This window comes from Cherax quadricarinatus, unplaced genomic scaffold (assembly GCF_038502225.1).
Source record: "Cherax quadricarinatus isolate ZL_2023a unplaced genomic scaffold, ASM3850222v1 Contig30, whole genome shotgun sequence".
NCBI classification, from domain to species: domain Eukaryota; kingdom Metazoa; phylum Arthropoda; class Malacostraca; order Decapoda; family Parastacidae; genus Cherax; species Cherax quadricarinatus.
The window spans coordinates 169,676-192,743 of NW_027195056.1; the positions used below are offsets into that span (position 1 = coordinate 169,676).

The 23,068-nt window shown below is 43.6% G+C and overlaps 1 protein-coding gene across 2 annotated transcripts in view; it reads left to right on the plus strand.

Moving 5' to 3' along the window:
- Positions 1 to 23,068, plus strand: part of nompB (intraflagellar transport protein 88-like protein nompB) — an 88,686-nt gene that overhangs the window by 31,021 nt on the left and 34,597 nt on the right. For both annotated transcript variants that reach the window (XM_070079856.1, XM_070079857.1), the window contains exons 7-9: positions 10,092 to 10,323; positions 10,715 to 10,872; positions 14,799 to 14,985. In XM_070079856.1, the coding sequence (XP_069935957.1) occupies positions 10,092 to 10,323; positions 10,715 to 10,872; positions 14,799 to 14,985 (577 nt within the window). The remainder of the gene's footprint in view (positions 1 to 10,091; positions 10,324 to 10,714; positions 10,873 to 14,798; positions 14,986 to 23,068) is intronic.

Sequence of the window (23,068 nt, forward strand, 5' to 3'; positions counted from 1 at the left end):
CCACAAGAGTATGAGGTAGGTACCCAATACCCACAAGAGTATGAGGTAGGTACCCAACACCCACAAGAGTATGAGGTAGGTACCCAATACCCACAAGAGTATGAGGTAGGTACCCACAAGAGTATGAGGTAGGTACCCAATACCCACAAGAGTATGAGGTAGGTACCCAACACCCACAAGAGTATGAGGTAGGTACCCAATACCCACAAGAGTATGAGGTAGGTACCCAATACCCACAAGAGTATGAGGCAGGTACCCAATACCCACAAGAGTATGAGGTAGGTACCCAATACCCACAAGAGTATGAGGTAGGTACCCAATACCCACAAGAGTATGATGTAGGTACCCAATACCCATAAGAGAATGAGGTAGGTACCCAATACCCACAAGAGTATGAGGTAGGTACCCAATACCCACAAGAGTATAAGGTAGGTACCCAATACCCACAAGAGTATGAGGTAGGTACCCAATACCCACAAGAGTATGAGGTAGGTACCCAACACCCACAAGAGTATGAGGTAGGTACCCAATACCCACAAGAGTATGAGGTAGGTACCCAATACCCACAAGAGTATGAGGTAGGTACCCACAAGAGTATGAGGTAGGTACCCAATACCCACAAGAGTATGAGGTAGGTACCCAATACCCACAAGAGTATGAGGTAGGTACCCAATACCCACAAGAGTATGAGGTAGGTACCCAATACCCACAAGAGTATGAGGTAGGTACCCAATACCCACAAGAGTATGAGGTAGGTACCCAACACCCACAAGAGTATGAGGTAGGTACCCAATACCCACAAGAGTATGAGGTAGGTACCCAATACCCACAAGAGTATGAGGTACCCAATACCCACAAGAGTATGAGGTATAGGTACCCAATACCCACAAGAGTATGAGGTAGGTACCCAATACCCACAAGAGTATGAGGTAGGTACCCAATACCCACAAGAGTATGAGGTAGGTACCCAATACCCACAAGAGTATGAGGTAGGTACCCAATACCCACAAGAGTATGAGGTAGGTACCCAATACCCACAAGAGTATGAGGTAGGTACCCAATACCCACAAGAGTATGAGGTAGGTACCCAATACCCACAAGAGTATGAGGTAGGTACCCAATACCCACAAGAGTATGAGGTAGGTACCCAATACCCACAAGAGTATGAGGTAGGTACCCAATACCCACAAGAGTATGAGGTAGGTACCCAATACCCACAAGAGTATGAGGTAGGTACCCAATACCCACAAGAGTATGAGGTAGGTACCCAATACCCACAAGAGTATGAGGTAGGTACCCAATACCCACAAGAGTATGAGGTAGGTACCCAATACCCACAAGAGTATGAGGTAGGTACCCAATACCCACAAGAGTATGAGGTAGGTACCCAACCCAATACCCACAAGAGTATGAGGTAGGTACCCAATACCCACAAGAGTATGAGGTAGGTACCCAACCCAATACCCACAAGAGTATGAGGTAGGTACCCAATACCCTCAAGAGTATGAGGTAGGTACCCAATACCCACAAGAGTATGAGGTAGGTACCCAATTCCCACAAGAGTATGAGGTAGGTACTCAATACACCCACAAGAGTATGAGGTAGGTACCCAATACCCACAAGAGTATGAGGTAGGTACCCAATACCCACAAGAGTATGAGGTAGGTACCCACAAGAGTATGAGGTAGGTACCCAATACCCACAAGAGTATGAGGTAGGTACCCAACACCCACAAGAGTATGAGGTAGGTACCCAATACCCACAAGAGTATGAGGTAGGTACCCCAATACCCACAAGAGTATGAGGTAGGTACCCAATACCCACAAGAGTATGAGGTAGGTACCCAATACCCACAAGAGTATGAGGTAGGTACAAGAGTATGAGGTAGGTACCCAATACCCACAAGAGTATGAGGTAGGTACCCAATACCCACAAGAGTATGAGGTAGGTACCCACAAGAGTATGAGGTATACCCACAAGAGTATGAGGTAGGTACCCAATACCCACAAGAGTATGATAGGTACCCAATACCCACAAGAGTATAGGTACCCAATACCCACAAGAGTATGAGGTAGGTACCCAATACCCACAAGAGTATGAGGTAGGTACCCAATACCCACAAGAGTATGAGGTAGGTACCCAATACCCACAAGAGTATGAAGGTACCCACAAGAGTATGAGGTAGGTACCCAATACCCACAAGAGTATGAGGTAGGTACCCACAAGAGTATGAGGTAGGTACCCAATACCCACAAGAGTATGAGGTAGGTACCCACAAGAGTAAGGTACCCACAAGAGTATGAGGTAGGTACCCAATACCCACAAGAGTATGAGGTAGGTACCCAATACCCACAAGAGTATGAGGTAGGTACCCAATACCCACAAGAGTATGAGGTAGGTACCCAATACCCACAAGAGTATGAGGTAGGTACCCACCCAATACCCACAAGAGTATGAGGTAGGTACCCAATACCCACAAGAGTATGAGGTAGGTACCCAATACCCACAAGAGTATGAGGTAGGTACCCACAAGAGTATGAGGTAGGTACCCACAAGAGTATGAGGTAGGTACCCAATACCCACAAGAGTATGAGGTAGGTACCCAATACCCACAAGAGTATGAGGCAGGTACCCAATACCCACAAGAGTATGAGGTAGGTACCCAATACCCACAAGAGTATGAGGTAGGTACCCAAAACCCACAAGAGTATGAGGTAGGTACCCAATACCCACAAGAGTATGAGGTAGGTACCCCCAAGAGTATGAGGTAGGTACCCAATACCCACAAGAGTATGAGGTAGGTACCCAACACCCACAAGAGTATGAGGTCCCAACACCCACAAGAGTATGAGGTAGGTACCAAATACCCACAAGAGTATGAGGTAGGTACCCAATACCCACAAGAGTATGAGGTAGGTACCCAATACCCACAAGAGTATGAGGTAGGTACCCAATACCCACAAGAGTATGAGGTAGGTACCCAATACCCACAAGAGTATGAGGTAGGTACCCAATACCCACAAGAGTATGAGGTACCCACAAGAGTATGAGGCAGGTACCCAATACCCACAAGAGTATAAGGTAGGTATCCAATACCCACAAGAGTATGATGTAGGTACCCAATACCCATAAGAGAATGAGGTAGGTACCCAATACCCACAAGAGTATGAGGTAGGTACCCAATACCCACAAGAGTATGAGGTAGGTACCCAATACCCACAAGAGTATGAGGTAGGTACCCAATACCCACAAGAGTATGAGGTAGGTACCCAATACCCACAAGAGTATGAGGTAGGTACTCAATACCCACAAGAGTATGAGGTAGGTACCCAATACCCACAAGAGTATGAGGTAGGTACCCAATACCCACAAGAGAATGAGGTTGGTACCCAATACCCACAAGAGTATGAGGTAGGTACCCAATACCCAAAAGAGTATGAGGCAGGTACCCAGTACCCACAAGAGTATGAGGTAGGTACCCAATACCCACAAGAGTATGAGGCAGGTACCCAATACCCACAAGAGTATGAGGTAGGTACCCAATACCCACAAGAGTATGAGGCAGGTACCCAATACCCACAAGAGTATGAGGTAGGTACCCAATACCCACCAGGTACCCACAAGAGTATGAGGTAGGTACCCAATACCCACAAGAGTATGAGGTAGGTACCCAGTACCCACAAGAGTATGAGGTAGGTACCCAATACCCACAAGAGTATGAGGTAGGTACCCAATACCCACAAGAGTATGAGGTAGGTACCCAGTACCAACAAGAGTATGAGATAGGTACTCAATACCCACAAGAGTATAAGGTAGGTACCCAATACCCACAAGAGTATGAGGTAGGTACTCAATACCCACAAGAGTATGAGGTAGGTACCCAATACCAACAAGAGTATGAGATAGGTACTCAATACCCACAAGAGTATGAGGTAGGTACCCAATACCCACAAGAGTATGAGGTAGGTACCCAATACCCACAAGAACAAGAGTATGAGGTAGGTACCCAGTACCCACAAGAGTATGAGGTAGATACCCAATACCCACAAGAGTATGAGGTAGGTACTCAATACCCACAAGAGTATGAGGTAGGTACCCAATACCCACAAGAACAAGAGTATGAGGTAGGTACCCAATACCCACAAGAGTATGAGGTAGATACCCAATACCCACAAGAGTATGAGATAGGTACTCAATACCCACAAGAGTATGAGGTAGGTACCCAATACCCACAAGAACAAGAGTATGAGGTAGGTACCCAATACCCACAAGAGTATGAGGTAGATATCCAATACCCACAAGAGTATGAGGTAGGTACTCAATACCCACAAGAGTATGAGGTAGGTACCCAATACCCACAAGAACAAGAGTATGAGGTAGGTACCCAATACCCACAAGAGTATGAGGTAGATACCCAATACCCACAAGAGTATGAGATAGGTACTCAATACCCACAAGAGTATGAGGTAGGTACCCAATACCCACAAGAACAAGAGTATGAGGTAGGTACCCAATACCCACAAGAGTATGAGGTAGATACCCAATACCCACAAGAGTATGAGATAGGTACTCAATACCCACAAGAGTATGAGGTAGGTACCCAATACCCACAAGAACAAGAGTATGAGGTAGGTACCCAATACCCACAAGAGTATGAGGTAGATACCCAATACCCACAAGAGTATGAGGTAGGTACTCAATACCCACAAGAGTATGAGGTAGGTACCCAACACCCACAAGAGTATGAGGTAGGTACCCAACACCCACAAGAGTATGAGGTAGGTACTCAACACCCATAAGAGTATGAGGTAGGTACCCAATACCCACAAGAGTATGAGGTAGGTAGCCAGTACCCAAAAGAGTATGAGGTAGGTACCCAATACCCACAAGAGTATGAGGTAGGTACTCAATACCCACAAGAGTATGAGGTAGGTACTCAATACCCACAAGAGTATGAGGTAGGTACTCAATACCCACAAGAGTATGAGGCAGGTACCCAATACCCACAAGAGTATGAGGTAGGTAGCCAGTACCCACAAGAGTATGAGGTAGGTACCCACTACCCACAAGAATATGAGGCAGGTACCCAATACCCACATGAGTATGAGGTAGGTACCCAATACCCACAAGAGTATGAGGTAGGTACCCAATACCCACAAGAGTATGAGGTAGGTACCCAATACCCACAAAAGTATGAGGTAGGTACCCAATACCCACAAAAGTATGAGGTAGGTACCCAATACCCACAAAAGTATGAGGTAGGTACCCAGTACCATGTAGAACATGACCAAAAGTACAAAATTTGATGGAAAATTTACAGAATTATGCTCACGCGAACTTAGCGGTCCGACGATATTTATGCATTGGCGATTTTGCTCACTGTGCCCCCTATTTCCGGCCAATTCCAGTGTTCCAGTCAACTATCATCATAGCTATTTTGCTAGAACTCCATTTGTTCTATCGATTGAGTAGAAGAAAAATCCCATTTACCGATTTCAATTACCCAATAAAGTGGTCAGAAATTGGCAATTTGGCCAATTCGGCAAGTTTCACACAAATTTCTAAAGATGCCAATTTCAAAATAGGGTCCAGAATAAACAATGCAGACATTCCTGGCACTAAAATAAAATTTTCTCTGTTCATCAGTCACATCTCCAGGTCCCTCTTATATTACTCTTGCTTTCCATTTTGAATTTTTATTTTCACAAAAAAATAGAAGATTTATTGTTACGCAGACTACTGCTTTATTGTAAAAATGGTATAAATAATATCAACGCACTAGTGAAAGAATATTAGACACGCTCTGGTGGCCTGGTGGTTAACGCTCTGGCTTCACACGGTGAGGGCCTGGGTTCGATTCCCAGCCAGAGTAGAAACATTGGACGTATTTCTTTCCACCTGTTGTCTATGTTCCCCATCAGTAAAATGGGTACCTGGGTGTTAGTCGACTGGTGTGGGTCGCATCCTGGGACACTGACCTAAGGAGGCCTGGTCACAGACCGGGCCGCGGGGGCGTTGACCCCCGGAACTCTCTCCAGATAAACTCCAGATAAACAAACGCCAGTTGACGTGTATTGGACGTGTGGCGTAATTTGTGTACTCTTGAATATCGGCAAAAATCGAACATTTTCACTAATTTGAGCTCAATTTCAAGGTTCTGCTTTTCAATATGAAACTAATCAAAATCATCCCTATTTCTGTAATATATCTTCCATTCCATCAAATGAGGCCAAGAAAACGAGATTACAACCATAAATACCATACGAAAATACACTGCAAAGTCGCTGTTTTAAACCAAAAACACAGTCAGAGTTTTTTCCTCATACACTGGGTGCTTCAGGTTTTTTTTATACTGCACACACACTGACCATGCAGACCCATTCTTTCATATGTAGGCCTACCAGCTTTTTTCCACCAGATTAAAAGCCGCTAGAATTTTGGCGTATAAGTATGTGACCAACCCTGACTGTTAAGACGTACGTGTACGTGACCGACCCTCAAAGGGTTAGTACAACGATTGCATTGTGGAAACTTGCTGAATCAATGTTGCATCTGCAGTGCCAGACTTCTGGCAGATATTAACCTTGCAGATGCTACCAGCTGTGTTAGATGTGTGTGGATGCTACCAGCTGTGTTAGATGTGTGTGGATGCTACCAGCTGTGTTAGATGTGTGTGGATGCTACCAGCTGTGTTAGAAGTGTGAGGATGCTACCAGCTGTGTTAGAAGTGTGTGGATGCTACCAGCTGTGTTAGATGTGTGTGGATGCTACCAGCTGTGTTAGAAGTGTGAGGATGCTACCAGCTGTGTTAGAAGTGTGAGGATGCTACCAGCTGTGTTAGAAGTGTGAGGATGCTACCAGCTGTGTTAGAAGTGTGAGGATGCTACCAGCTGTGTTAGAAGTGTGAGGATGCTACCAGCTGTGTTAGAAGTGTGAGGATGCTACCAGCTGTGTTAGAAGTGTGAGGATCCTACCAGCTGTGTTAGAAGTGTGAGGATGCTACCAGCTGTGTTAGAAGCATGAGGACCCTACCAGCTGTGTTAGATGTGTGTGGATGCTACCAGCTGTGTTAGATGTGTGTGGATGCTACCAGCTGTGTTAGATGTGTGTGGATGCTACCAGCTGTGTTAGAAGTGTGAGGATGCTACCAGCTGTGTTAGAAGTGTGAGGATGCTACCAGCTGTGTTAGAAGTGTGAGGATGCTACCAGCTGTGTTAGAAGTGTGAGGATGCTACCAGCTGTGTTAGAAGTGTGAGGATGCTACCAGCTGTGTTAGAAGTGTGAGGATGCTACCAGCTGTGTTAGAAGTGTGAGGATCCTACCAGCTGTGTTAGAAGTGTGAGGATGCTACCAGCTGTGTTAGAAGCATGAGGACCCTACCAGCTGTGTTAGAAGTGTGAGGATGCTACCAGCTGTGTTAGAAGTGTGAGGATGCCACCAGCTGTGTTAGAAGTGTGAGGATCCTACCAGCTGTGTTAGAAGTGTGAGGATGCTACCAGCTGTGTTTGAAGTGTGAGGATGCTACCAGCTGTGTTAGAAGTGTGAGGATGCTACCAGCTGTGGTAGAAGTGTGAGGATGCTACCAGCTGTGTTAGAAGTGTGAGGATGCTACCAGCTGTGTTAGAAGTGTGAGGATGCTACCAGCTGTTCTTGAAGTGTGAGGATGCTACCAGCTGTGTTAGAAGTGTGAGGATGCTACCAGCTGTTCTTGAAGTGTGAGGATGCTACCAGCTGTGTTAGAAGTGTGAGGATGCTACCAGCTGTGTTAGAAGTGTGAGGATGCTACCAGCTGTTCTTGAAGTGTGAGGATGCTACCAGCTGTGTTAGAAGTGTGAGGATGCTACCAGCTGTGTTAGAAGTGTGAGGATGCTACCAGCTGTGTTAGAAGTGTGAGGATGCTACCAGCTGTGTTAGAAGTGTGAGGATCCTACCAGCTGTGTTAGAAGCATGAGGACCCTACCAGCTGTGTTAGAAGTGTGAGGATGCTACCAGCTGTGTTAGAAGTGTGAGGATGCTACCAACTGTGTTAGAAGTGTGAGGATGCTACCAGCTGTTCTTGAAGTGTGAGGATGCTACCAGCTGTGTTAGAAGTGTGAGGATGGTACCAGCTGTGTTAGAAGTGTGAGGATGGTACCAGCTGTGTTAGAAGTGTGAGGATCCTACCAGCTGTGTTAGAAGTGTGAGGATCCTACCAGCTGTGTTAGAAGTGTGAGGATGCTACCAGCTGTGTTAGAAGTGTGAGGATGCTACCAGCTGTGTTAGAAGTGTGAGGATGCTACCAGCTGTGTTAGAAGTGTGAGGATGGTACCAGCTGTGTTAGAAGTGTGAGGATGCTACCAGCTGTTCTTGAAGTGTGAGGAATAAAGTACGAAAATACAGTGGACCCCCGCTTAACGATCACCTCCAAATGCGACCAATTATGTAAGTGTATTTATGTAAGTGCGTTTGTACGTGTATGTTTGGGGGTCTGAAATGGACTAATCTACTTCACAATATTCCTTATGGGAATAAATTCGGTCAGTACTGGCACCTGAACATACTTCTTTAATGAAAAAAGTTCGTTAACCGGGGGTCCACTGTAAGTGTTAAAGCAGACTGGTGAAAGTTGTGGCTCACAACTTTCACCAGTCTGCTTTAACACTTAGACAATGTGAATGGCCTCTTAGAAGATAAGGATGAAGACAGGAGTCCTGAAGGAATGTTTGGAGAGCTCACTGTAGAGATACAAGGAAGGAAGATAACAGAGTAAGATGAAGATACGGGCCAGGTCTCTAGGCTGCACTACCAGGCCTATCCTGGTAGGGCAGAGAGAGAGAGAGACTGAGAGACTGAGACCTTCTTGCTTGTATGCTGTCTGCTATGATAACAAGAGGGATGCAGCACGTCGCACAGTGAACAGAAGGTAGGCCTATGGTCACACAGGTCTACAGTGACAGCTCCTCTAGCGGTAGTCGTTGGAAATGGGTACAGTGGGGAGGGATGTCCTGTTGTGCATTGCCACAGCTATGTAAACTCTGCCATATTATTGGTAAAGTTGCAGACTTTTTCACTTAAGAGAAGCCTGACAAATCTAGAAACATTGCTGTGATACATGGCCTAGAGCAGCTGGTGATGCTTATCGTCACCTGCAAGTGACACAGCCTAGAACAGCTGGTGATGCTTATCGTCACTTGTAAGTGACAGCGTAGAACAGCTGGTGATGCTTACCATCACCTGTTTAAGTGATGTTGGGCGAGAGGAATTCTCACTTCTCCAGTATAGCCATGGGCTCTAGTGCCAGAACCTCATCCATCCACCTCTGCTGACAATCCACAGTCATTCACCTCAGCTGACAATCTACAACCATCCACCTCAGCTGACACTCCACAACCATCCACCTCAGCTGACACTCCACAGTCATCCACCTCAGCTGACAATCCACAACCATCCACCTCAGCTGACACTCCACAACCATCCACCTCAGCTGACACCCACAACCATCTGCCTCAGCTGACAATCCACAACCATCTGCCTCAGCTGACAATCCACAACCATCCACCTCAGCTGACAATCCACAACCATCCACCTCAGCTGACAGTCAACAGTCATCCACCTCAGCTGACACTCCACAGTCATCCACCTCAGCCCAGTAGGGCCACAGCATCCCTCTACAATGTTCGGAATCAACAAAACACTAGCAACCACAAGTGAAGATAATATTATTGCTGTAATATTTGTAGCACAAACTAATGTATTAACATATTACATCAAGAACCAGGTACAGTTATATTATCATTTTCATTTGTTTACAATTTGGAGACCAAAAGCAAAAGTTGTTTACCATTTTTAAGGACCAAAGAATGTAACCTTATTTTTCCCATAAATCCTTTGGTTTGTTTTAGACAATTTTAACTATACACAACCTTCAGGAACGTAACTACCATGTTAATTGATGGTCTACTGTACGTCATGCTGGAGTAGGCCAACGTTATGACCAGTCTCGACCTGGTCACTGCCTATACACAGTCGTAATTCGAGTGGACGTATGTCGAGTAGGTCGTAAGTCGGATGGTAGGTGTATTTGACTGAGTCCATTTTTTCATCAATTTCAGGATCAAAATTATGCACAACATAGGCCTGGTGTTCGTGCGCATGGGTCAGTACTCTGAGGCATGTACTAGTTTTGAGTACATCATGCAGGAGGAGGCTAACTTCAAGACTGGCCTGGACCTGGTCACTGCATACTTCGCCCTCGGCGATAAGGAACGCATGAAGAAGGGATTCCTGCGCTTGTTGGAGTGTCAGCTGGATATTGATGATGACGAGAAGTATACCACCACTACGGTAAGTGTATTGACATGATGAGAAGTATACCACCACTACAGTAAGTGTGTTGATGATGACAAGAAGTATACCACCACTGCAGTAAGTGCATTGATGATGACGAGAAGTATACAACTATGACGGTAAGTATATTGACGACAATAAGAAGTGCGTATGCAACTACGACGGTAAGTGTATTGCTGATAACAGGTATACAACTATGACAGTAAGTATATTGACGATGACAGGGAGTATACAACTACAATGGTAAGTATATTGATGACAATAAGAAGTATAGAACTATAGCAGGAAGTGTTTGTATTAATGTCAAGTATACAACGACTTAGACTAACTTTATTATCCTGTGTCATCATCATTTAATACAGTTGTTAGACGAAGTGTCAACTTGCAGGAGGACACGCAGGCCAACCTCATACTGGAGGTGATCCGTAACGACCCACTGCGTAAGATGGAACGACAGATGAAGCAGGAGGCGGAACGATCCATCCTCACCGCCGCCAAGCTCATCTCTCCGGCCATTGAAAACAACTTCAGTGATGGTTATAACTGGTGAGGTTCCAGTCATACCCAGTCTTAAGACTGTGTATAGCTTCTGCCACTTCCTTGTCAATCCTCATAGTTTGTGTGTTTTGCTTCAAGCTGAATTACTGAACAGTATTGTTCCAGTCATGGTATTATGCTTTTTTGTTCATTCTGAACAATATTGTACCAACAGATGCTATATTCCTACCTCATAACAGCAGATTCAAGGTACTAGTAACATATTATGTATATACAGTGGTACCTCGAATTTTGAACAGCTCCCAACTCAAACAATTATGTAAATGTGTTTTTGGAGGTCTGAAATGGACTAATCTAATTTACATTATTCCTTATGGGAACAACTTCGTTTGGTAACGGCACTCGAACAGCCTTCTGGAATGAATTATGGCCGAAATTTGAGGTACCACTGTAGTATATACATATACAGTGGACCCCCGGTATTCAATATTAATCTGTTCTTGAGAGCTCATCGAATACTGAAAATATCGAAAAGCGAATCAATTTTCCTCATAAGAAATACTGGAAATCAAATTGATCCATGCAAGACACCCAAAAGTATGAAAAAAAAATTTTTACCACATGAAATATTAAGTTTAATGCAATAGAATAATTACAATAACAACAATAACAATAGAATAATTGACACTTACCTTTAATGAAGATCTGGTGGTGATTGATGGGATGGGAGGAGGGGAGAGTGTCGAAGTTGTTAGTGTTTAGAAGGGGAGTCCCCTTCCATTAGGACTTGAAGTGGCAAGTCCTTTTCTGGTGTTACTTCCCTTCTTCTTTTAATGCCACTAGGACCAGCTTGAGAGTCACTGGACTTCTGTCGCACAACATATCTGTCCATAGAGGCCTGTACCTCCCGTTCCTTTATGACATTCCTAAAGTGTTTCACAACATTGTCAGTGTAATAGTCACCAGCACGGCTTGCAATAGCTGTGTTAGAATTATACCTTACTGAAGCAGCAATTCAGTAAACCCCAGGTTTACTGAATCGCTGCTTCAGTAAACCTGGGGTCTTGAGCTCCTACCACGTCTCTCAAGCGTTCGGGAACAATCTTCTTGACTAATGCACTGGAAGCCAAACACGAAGACAGAAAAGCAGGTAAAGCAACATGTGTTGCTTTGCGCATCCCTATACCTCCCAGTCGCACTGGGAGGGTTGCCTGATCCCATTGCTGATCCTCTAGTGACAGGTTCAGTGCCTTCTTAAAGGTTGACCTCAGGTGTGTGTCATATTCGTTGAGTGTTGGGTTGTCAAAAGAGGGTGCACACCTCAGGAAGTAAGTGAGTCTTGGAATAGTAAGGCACCTTGTGAGGAGATACAGAGCATCATGGGCATCAAGATTGCTTATTCTCTCCTCCATTCTCATCAGGTCATTCAATTTGTCCTTGAGGACTGTGTCGATGGCCTGGTGACCCAGCGGTTCTCCCAAGAGGGTACTGTTGGACGGAATGGTAATAGAGACTTCTGGGAGGATTCTTCGCACAGCATTGAATATTTCCTGGTTCGCCGTGATGATTTCACACTTGGAGGGATTGAGGACGAGTCCCAAGTCTTCTCCCTGTGTTTTCACCAGTTGTAGGTCCCCTACCAGGGACTCTTCAGTACCTGCCAGAGTGCCATCATCCAGGTACCAGATGTTGAGCTCGCTGCATAGGCTGGAAGTTAGTTCTTTTACTGCCAAGCAGAAGAGAAGTGGAGCTAGTGGGTCACCCTGCTGAACACCTTCTGATGAGAGAATTTCATGTTCTCCAAACAAAAGAATTGAGGGTTTGCTGTAGCCGGCTGAAATGAAGGGAAAAAGACTGGGGAACCGATCCCGAACAGCTGGCAAGACAGCATCTCTCTTCACCATATTAAAGGCATTTCTAAAATCAAGTTTGACTACGGCATTGTCTTCTGGTAGGTCCCTGATGTAGGCCTTTGCAGCATGAGCTGCAGCTTCACTGCCTTGAGAGACCCGAAAGCTCAGTTGGTGTGGCTGAAGTAGACTGGCAGCTTCTAGGTGAATGTTTCTTACTGCTGCTTTGGCAACAAGACAGCGAAGAGTGTTTCCAACCACAATGGGTCTGATTCCCCCATCCTTCTTCTTCAACGCACACAGTGAGGCTCCAAAAAAGAAAGGTTTAATTTCTTCTGGGATTCGCCCAGCCAGGCAGTTGTTGACGAAAGTTGTTAACTTGGTGAGAAGAATTGATGCAGATGCACCGAGTACTGGATTTACCATCTCTTTGAGGTGTTGAGGTCGAATTCCAGTGTAACCTCCTGCAGATCCTGCTGGAAATGACACAATCGCCTTATAGACTTCCAATTCTGGCAAAATTAATTGTTCAGTGATGGGGTCTTCCTCAGGGTTGTCGTTGATGGCTATGGTGTCCCTGGTTGGATGCTTGTCTCTTAGTGCTTGGTCCATGCTCTCATCTTTGGGGGCTACAGTGTCGTCACTTGTAATTATTCGGATTGCTCCCACTGTGTTACCTTCTTCGATTTTTTTGCTAACATGTGTGCAGATTTTCTCGTTTTCAGTGGGACTTTTCTTGGGTCTACCTCTGTTATTCCTGCGATGATGGGGCAGAGGGACACAATTGTCCGTTCTTGGGTAGTTGCTCACTGCCTTGATAACTTATGTGGTTAGCAGTTTGTCTCATCTCTCAGGAATTGTAAGACAGACATTGCCGAACAGGAGTAGGTTGCGCCATGCTTGGATGGTGCCTCGGGCTTCTAAGTTGGTGGAACCTCCATTCACCTGCTTAAGAAGGTCTGTGAATTTCCCTGCTGCATATGGGTGAGCCGCTTTAGGGATGTGGGATAGTGTACTGCTAGCAGTGGATTTGAATGTCAACAGAAGGTTATCGCAAGTGACGAGGTTGCCATTGGAATTGTCATCTGCCTGTGGAGGCTGTGGGCTGCTCTCTGCTGGGGGCATATGTGATCCCGCACACCCATTGTGCGCACGAATGCGGCCATCCCTGTTTCATGCTCGAAACTCTCCACACACCTGACATGTGCCTCTTCTTTCATTGTTGAGTGCATATATATAAGATGAGCAAAAATTTGCGTATGCAATAATTTCACAGAAATCATACTGAACCTAACGAAAAAAATATATTTCATTGTGTTTGTTTATTATTAAATTATTGTAAGGTTAGGTAAGTTTTCTGTGGTTCTTTTGGTACAAAATTATTAATTTTTACATTACATAAATGAAAAAAAATATACCTTTAAACGTATAAGAATTTTTTTTAGAAGGGATTTAATTTTAAATGAGTTCTTGCTAATTGACCAATTTTCCCTATTCGGCACGACATACACGTATATATATATTTTTATTTACTTTTTTTATTAACACATCTGCCGTCCACCAAGGGAGGGTGGCGAGCTTACACTCCAGTTATAAAATTGCAACATTAACACCCCTCCATCTCCAGGACCCATGTCTGTGTGTGTGCATGCAGGAAAATATTGTTTTAGCCATAGAGTTGTAAATAAGTGGAACAAACTAACAACCTGCTGAGTAGCATTGTGTAGGTGATGATCTTGTGTAGTTTATGTGTGTGTGATAGTTGAACCTACCTAGCATGGTCCAGCACATGTATTGGTGTGTGATAGTTGAACCTACCTAGCATGGTCCAGTACATGTACTGGTGTGTGATAGTTGAACCTACCTAGCATGGTCCAGTACATGTACTGGTGTGTGATAGTTGAACCTACCTAGCATGGTCCAGTACATGTACTGGTGTGTGATAGTTGAACCTACCTAGCATGGTCCAGTACATGTACTGGTGTGTGATAGTTGAACCTACCTAGCATGGTCCAGTACATATACTAGTGTGTGATAGTTGAACCTACCTAGCCTAGACCAGTAGACCTACTAGAGTGATAGTTGAACCTAGCTTAAATGAACCCTAACTTAACCTTCCCCCAGGTGTGTGGAGGTAATCAAAAACTCGCAGTACGCAGACCTGGCCAACGACCTGGAGATCAACAAGGCTGTGATGTTTCTGCGGCAGAAGAACTTCAAGGATGCTGTGGACACTCTCAAGATGTTTGAGAAGAAGGAGACCAAGGTGGCCAGTACTGCTGCCACTAACCTCTCCTTCTTGTACTTCCTGGTGAGTGACCAAGGTGGCCAGTACTGCTGCCACTAACCTGTCTTGTTGTACTTCCTGGTGAGTGACCAAGGTGGCCAGTACTGCTGCCACAAACCTGTCTTTGTTGTACTTCCTGGTGAGTGACCAAGGTGGCCAGTACTGCTGCCACTAACCTGTCTTGTTGTACTTCCTGGTGAGTGACCAAGGTGGCCAGTACTGCTGCCACTAACCTGTCTTTGTTGTACTTCCTGGTGAGTGACCAAGGTGGCCAGTACTGCTGCCACTAACCTGTCTTTGTTTTGACACTTGGTTATTATAGCTTGAGTTCACTTAAGTAAGAAGTAGAATTTGTGGCAGGATGTATACAAACAGTCTTCATGGTAATACAGTGTATGTATGGTTGGTGTATGTCACTGTGGATCAGTACAGTCTTCATGGTAATACAGTGTATGTATGGTTGGTGTATGTCACTATGGGTCTGGCTGTATGTTAGTATTGTTTGTGTGTTTGCTGGACCGCCACAGTGTTGTTTGTGTGTTTGCTGGACCGCCACAGTGTTGTTTGTGTGTTTGCTGGACCGCCACAGTGTTGTTTGTGTGTTTGCTGGACCGCCACAGTGTTGTTTGTGTGTTTGCTGGACCGCCACAGTGTTGTTTGTGTGTTTGCTGGACCGCCACAGTGTTGTTTGTGTGTTTGCTGGACCGCCACAGTGTTGTTTGTGTGTTTGCTGGACCGCCACAGTGTTGTTTGTGTGTTTGCTGGACCGCCACAGTGTTGTTTGTGTGTTTGCTGGACCGCCACAGTGTTGTTTGTGTGTTTGCTGGACCGCCACAGTGTTGTTTGTGTGTTTGCTGGACCGCCACAGTGTTGTTTGTGTGTTTGCTGGACCGCCACAGTGTTGTTTGTGTGTTTGCTGGACCGCCACAGTGTTGTTTGTGTGTTTGCTGGACCGCCACAGTGTTGTTTGTGTGTTTGCTGGACCGCCACAGTGTTGTTTGTGTGTTTGCTGGACCGCCACAGTGTTGTTTGTGTGTTTGCTGGACCGCCACAGTGTTGTTTGTGTGTTTGCTGGACCGCCACAGTGTTGTTTGTGTGTTTGCTGGACCGCCACAGTGTTGTTTGTGTGTTTGCTGGACCGCCACAGTGTTGTTTGTGTGTTTGCTGGACCGCCACAGTGTTGTTTGTGTGTTTGCTGGACCGCCACAGTGTTGTTTGTGTGTTTGCTGGACCGCCACAGTGTTGTTTGTGTGTTTGCTGGACCGCCACAGTGTTGTTTGTGTGTTTGCTGGACCGCCACAGTGTTGTTTGTGTGTTTGCTGGACCGCCACAGTGTTGTTTGTGTGTTTGCTGGACCGCCACAGTGTTGTTTGTGTGTTTGCTGGACCGCCACAGTGTTGTTTGTGTGTTTGCTGGACCGCCACAGTGTTGTTTGTGTGTTTGCTGGACCGCCACAGTGTTGTTTGTGTGTTTGCTGGACCGCCACAGTGTTGTTTGTGTGTTTGCTGGACCGCCACAGTGTTGTTTGTGTGTTTGCTGGACCGCCACAGTGTTGTTTGTGTGTTTGCTGGACCGCCACAGTGTTGTTTGTGTGTTTGCTGGACCGCCACAGTGTTGTTTGTGTGTTTGCTGGACCGCCACAGTGTTGTTTGTGTGTTTGCTGGACCGCCACAGTGTTGTTTGTGTGTTTGCTGGACCGCCACAGTGTTGTTTGTGTGTTTGCTGGACCGCCACAGTGTTGTTTGTGTGTTTGCTGGACCGCCACAGTGTTGTTTGTGTGTTTGCTGGACCGCCACAGTGTTGTTTGTGTGTTTGCTGGACCGCCACAGTGTTGTTTGTGTGTTTGCTGGACCGCCACAGTGTTGTTTGTGTGTTTGCTGGACCGCCACAGTGTTTATTGAGTGGTTGGTGGACCGCCACTGGACCGCCACAGTGTTGTTTGTGTGTTTGCTGGACCGCCACAGTGTTGTTTGTGTGTTTGCTGGACCGCCACAGTGTTGTTTGTGTGTTTGCTGGACCGCCACAGTGTTGTTTGTGTGTTTGCTGGACCGCCACAGTGTTGTTTGTGTGTTTGCTGGACCGCCACAGTGTTGTTTGTGTGTTTGCTGGACCGCCACAGTGTTGTTTGTGTGTTTGCTGGACCGCCACAGTGTTGTTTGTGTGTTTGCTGGACCGCCACAGTGTTGTTTGTGTGTTTGCTGGACCGCCACAGTGTTGTTTGTGTGTTTGCTGGACCGCCACAGTGTTGTTTGTGTGTTTGCTGGACCGCCACAGTGTTGTTTGTGTGTTTGCTGGACCGCCACAGTGTTGTTTGTGTGTTTGCTGGACCGCCACAGTGTTGTTGTGTGTTTGCTGGACCGCCACAGTGTTGTTTATGTGTTTGCTGGACCGCCACAGTGTTGTTTGTGTGTTTGCTGGACCGCCACAGTGTTGTTTGTGTGTTTGCTGGACCGCCACAGTGTTGTTTGTGTGTTTGCTGGACCGCCACAGTGTTGTTTGTGTGTTTGCTGGACCGCCACAGTGTTGTTTGTGTGTTTGCTGGACCGCCACAGTGTTGTTTGTGTGTTTGCTGGACCGCCACAGTGTTGTTTGTGTGTTTGCTGGACCGCCACAGTGTTGTTTGTGTGTTTGCTGGACCGCCACAGTGTTGTTTGTGTGTTTGCTGGACCGCCACAGTGTTGTTTGTGTGTTTGCTGGACCGCCACAGTGTTGTTTGTGTGTTTGCTGGACCGCCACAGTGTTGTTTGTGTGTTTGCTGGACCGCCACAGTGTTGTTTGTGTGTTTGCTGGACCGCCACAGTGTTGTTTGTGTGTTTGCTGGACCGCCACAGTGTTGTTTGTGTGTTTGCTGGACCGCCACAGTGTTGTTTGTGTGTTTGCTGGACCGCCACAGTGTTGTTTGTGTGTTTGCTGGACCGCCACAGTGTTGTTTGTGTGTTTGCTGGACCGCCACAGTGTTGTTTGTGTGTTTGCTGGACCGCCACAGTGTTGTTTGTGTGTTTGCTGGACCGCCACAGTGTTGTTTGTGTGTTTGCTGGACCGCCACAGTGTTGTTTGTGTGTTTGCTGGACCGCCACAGTGTTGTTTTTGTGTTTGCTGGACCGCCACAGTGTTGCTAGGACGGCTAATTTGACAGTAGCACAGAGGAGCAAAGATCTATAATGTCATCTGGAGTATACCAGGGGTTATTTCTGGAGTTTCCCCTGGATTATACCTGGAGTTATTGCTGAAATATACCTGTAGTATACCTGGAGTTATACCTCCAGTATACTTGGCATATACCTGGAGTTATAGCTAAAATATACCTGGAGTTATAGCTAAAATATACCTGGAGTTATAGCTAAAATATACCTGTAGTATACCTGGAGTTATACCTGGTGTATAGCTGCAGTATACCTGGTGTATACCTGAGGTTATACCTGAGGTTATACCTGGAGTATACCTTTAGTATATCTGGAATATAATAATATAAAAAACAGAGCCTATAAACTTGCCAAACTATAAACCAATTATTTACAATAATGTGCCCTTGTAGGCTTAGGCCTAAGCTCACAGATAAATTGTTCGGAGAACTGACAAATTGACAATTTACACACATGTGCATCGCTTGCGTGTCTTTTGGCAACGTTTCCACCAGATACCCAGGTGATGCACACGTGTCTAAATTTATCAGGCCTAGACTTACCTAAAATTCTCCACATTACTATAGGCCTATGCTTTCCAGTGTCAGCCATTACCGTATAAACATTGTATTGTGTGGAAATACACCTGTATGTTGTATTGCTGCTGTATTGTGTTGCCTTGTTGGGAAGACATCAAGTTTATGGAAAAATATAATAATAATCTCACTTTTTAAAAATAATATTATGCTATTATATGCCATCATCATCATCATCATCATAATAATAATAATACAGGTGATTTTTGACCTAAGATTTTTCAGCTTACAATATTTTCAACTTACAATACTTTCAACTTACAATACAGCCTCTCCTCATTTAATGACGGGGTTCCGTTCCTAAGACCACGTTGATAAACCAGTTCATCGCCAATCAAGGAACCACACCTTCTCAATACTTCAAGTATTTATAACATCGGCTCATTGGCATTCATTGTTGTATCTGATCGTCAAACCAGATCGCTAGTAATTTCTCCAATTCCATTATTGTTCAAATTTCATTGTACAATCTCTTAGTAATTAAATAATCAACTACCTCATTTTGTGATTTTACTAGTAAGCATAGGTCACCTTATGTGATTTTGTTATTTACTATTGTTCGCTTAAACATTAGCTGAATTGATACTTTCTCTGTCCATATTACTACCTCATATTTTTTTTTAAATACTATCACTTGATATTACTTACTAAAATTAATAAATATCATTTTTACTAAAATTTCAATTTACTCTTAACAATTTTGACATTTAATAACCATTACTTGTCTAATTACCTTTACCTGTTTTAATACCACATTTACTATCCTAGATTACTCTTAATTACCTTGTACTGCCATATAACCTCAAGTATAACTACCAGTGCAATATTGAATGAAATAAACATTACTTTTTCACTTTTTTGTAATCATTATTACTTACTAAAATTTTATTAAACACCATATTTACTACCAGTCAATTTTAATTTTGTACATTAAACATTATTTTATACTTCCCATAACATTTTGTAGCCAAATTTTCAAGTTTTTTATATTCAACCCCAACCTTTATATTATCCCTTGTACCTGTGTACCTGTCTACCCTCTTACTATCATATTATAATCAAGACATTACCATTGTTATTTTTTTACTATTATTCTTTTGGTACTTTAATTGTGAATTTTATTTTGTCAATTTAAATCTAGGTATAATCTTGATCTTGTCAACAACCTATACCAGACTCTAGTGCAATTGCAAGTACCATTTCAAATTGTATTTTTATATTATAAGTTTATATTATAATTCCTACCATCTGCCCATTTAACTTTGCTTACCATTACATAATTTTAGTCCCTTATATGTTTTCTCCTTTATTTTAGCTTTATATAACTATCCTAGTTTATATATTCACAATTGTTAAAATAATCAAGGTGCTATTCTTAGGTGCTAAAGTAGAATAAGTTTACAATTTTGCCATTATATTCCAAAGCTCATTTTTTTGATTACCACTTTATCGTCACCACAACCTATATTAGTCCCTTTTATATTATAATTTTATACTATAATTCTAACTTTAAAAAATTACCTTTATAGTACTATCTACTATCATATTCCCAAGCTCCACTATTTGATCATCACTTTATTTGTATTAGTCCCTTAGCTCATTATTTTACATTTGTTAAATAATCCAGGTGCTATTTTTTAGCTTAAGACTATTTACTTTGTTTTATACTTAATTCAAACTATAGATTCACTACAAATCTTATGATTACAAGCATTGATCCTGATACCAACCTCTTATTTAATGACTTAAATGAATCAAACAGTAACTGTAATTACTACACTGCAGAACAATCAAAGGCACTTCTCAGTGCCAACAACAACATAACTATATTTAACTACAATATCAGATCTTTAAGCAAGCATTACGATGACCTCATAGCATTACTAAATTCCTTACATGCCAATATGTCCATCATTACACTAACTGAAACCTGGCTAAAGCCTGATAGTACAGATGTCTATGCCATTCCTGGTTACACAGCCATACACAACTGTAGGCCAGATCAACAAGGGGGTGGCACAGCCATATACTACTCAGACCAACTAGAATGTATCACTAATACTTGCACAAGGGATGAACATGGGGAATATATAATAGCTAAATTCAAATCAAAGTACCTACAAAAACCTCTCACATTGATAAACATCTACAGAGTTCCACAGTCAAACATTAGCCAATTTAGTCAAAATCTAGGAAGTATGATAACTGATGCACGCATGAACAAAGATCACTTACTACTCTCAGGTGACTTCAATATAAATCTCCTGCAAGACCAGGACCCACACGTTACTGAATTCACAAACACAATGAGTAACTGTATGTTACTACCAACAGTAACAAAACCTACAAGAGTTACAGAGACTAGTGTTTCCCTACTTGACCACATCTGGACCAACACCATATCCCCTTTAAAATCAGGCATAATTACAGATAATACCACAGACCACTACCCTACTTTCCTCATAACAACTCTTGGTAAACTACCCCAAGACACTACTAAAGTCACCTTCAGACTTCACAATGAGGCAGCCATTAATAACTTCACAACAGCAATAGCAAACATTGATTGGCACACTGAGCTAGAAACCTATACAGATATTGACGAATGTATTAATAATTTTCTAAAAAAAAACCAATACCTCTATAACAAGCACTGCCCTAAAAAAACTAAACAGATGACAGCAAAGAGACTGAACAGTCCCTGGCTAACACCCAGCATCCTCAAATCCATAAATACAAAACACCAATATGAAAAACAGTACAGAATGGGTCACATAACCAGAGACCAAACAAAACGTTACTCGTCAATCCTAACCAGCCTGATAAGAAGGGCAAAAAAATTGTATTATGAGAACAGATTATCCAACTTACGAGGTGATATAAAAAAGACCTGGAAAACCCTATCAGAAATTCTGGGAACAAAAAAGATATCACGAAATAGCGAAATAAAATTAGCAAAAACAGATGAACCCCAACTCCCACCAACAGAAACAGCAAACAGACTCAATGATTTCTTCTCCACTATAGGATAAAACCTTGCCAATAAAATCCCAAGCTCAGATACCCCACCAAATGACTACCTCACCGGCAACTACCCGAACACACTGTTCCTAGCTCCGACTAACCCATACGAAGTCTCCCTTATTATCAACGCACTAAAAAACAAGGCAGGAGATTTAAATACCTTACCACCCCTTATATACAAAAAAGTGTCACAAGTGCTATCACCAATCATTGCAACACTCTTTAACAAATCCATTGAATCCTCCACCTTCCCTACAGTACTCAAAATAGCAAGGGTCACCCCGATCCACAAAGGAGGAGACCAAACAGAGTTGAATAACTATAGGCCAATATCCAACTTACACCCTCTCTCAAAAATCTTCGAAAAATTAATTCATAAACGAATCTACTCCTACCTTATCTCCCAAAACATACTCAACCCCTGCCAATTTGGATTCAGGCCTAATAAAAATACTAATGATGCTATTATACACATGCTAGAACATATATACACAGCAATAGAGAAAAAAGAAGTCCCACTGGGGATCTTCATTGACTTACGTAAAGCTTTCGATACAGTTGACCATGACTTGCTCCACGTAAAATTGTCACACTATGGTATAAGAGGGCACTCCCTCAACTACCTCAAGTCTTACCTCAGCAACAGAAGCCAATATGTGTACGCAAATGGGGCAAACTCTTCTGCACAACCAATTACAGTTGGTGTCCCACAGGGAAGTGTCCTTGGCCCTCTTCTCTTTCTCCTATACATAAATGACCTTCCAAATGCTTCGCAATTACTCAAACCCACACTATTTGCAGATGACACTACATACGTCTTCTCTCACCCGAGCCCAGTCACGCTAGCCAATACTGTAAATACCGAATTACAGAAAATATCTACCTGGATGAGGACTAACAAACTTACACTAAACATTGACAAAACCTACTTCATTCAGTTTGGTAACAGAGCTACAGATGTCCCTCTTAACATAATGATAAATGGATCACCTATCACAAAACTAACAGAGGGAAAATTCTTAGGAATCCACCTTGATAATAGACTCAAATTTCATACACATATACATCAAATTTCTAAGAAAATTTCCAAGACTGTAGGCATACTATCGAAGATACGGTACTATGTTCCACAGTCAGCCCTCCTGGCCCTATATCACTCTCTTATTTACCCCTATCTCACCTATGGAATTTGTGCATGGGGCTCAACAACAATTAACCATCTCAGACCACTAATTACCCAACAAAAGGCTGCAGTTAGAATGATAACAAATTCTCACTACAGGCAGCACACTCCACCAATATTCAATACACTAAACCTACTCACCATACAAAACATCCATACTTATTACTGCACCTATTACATAC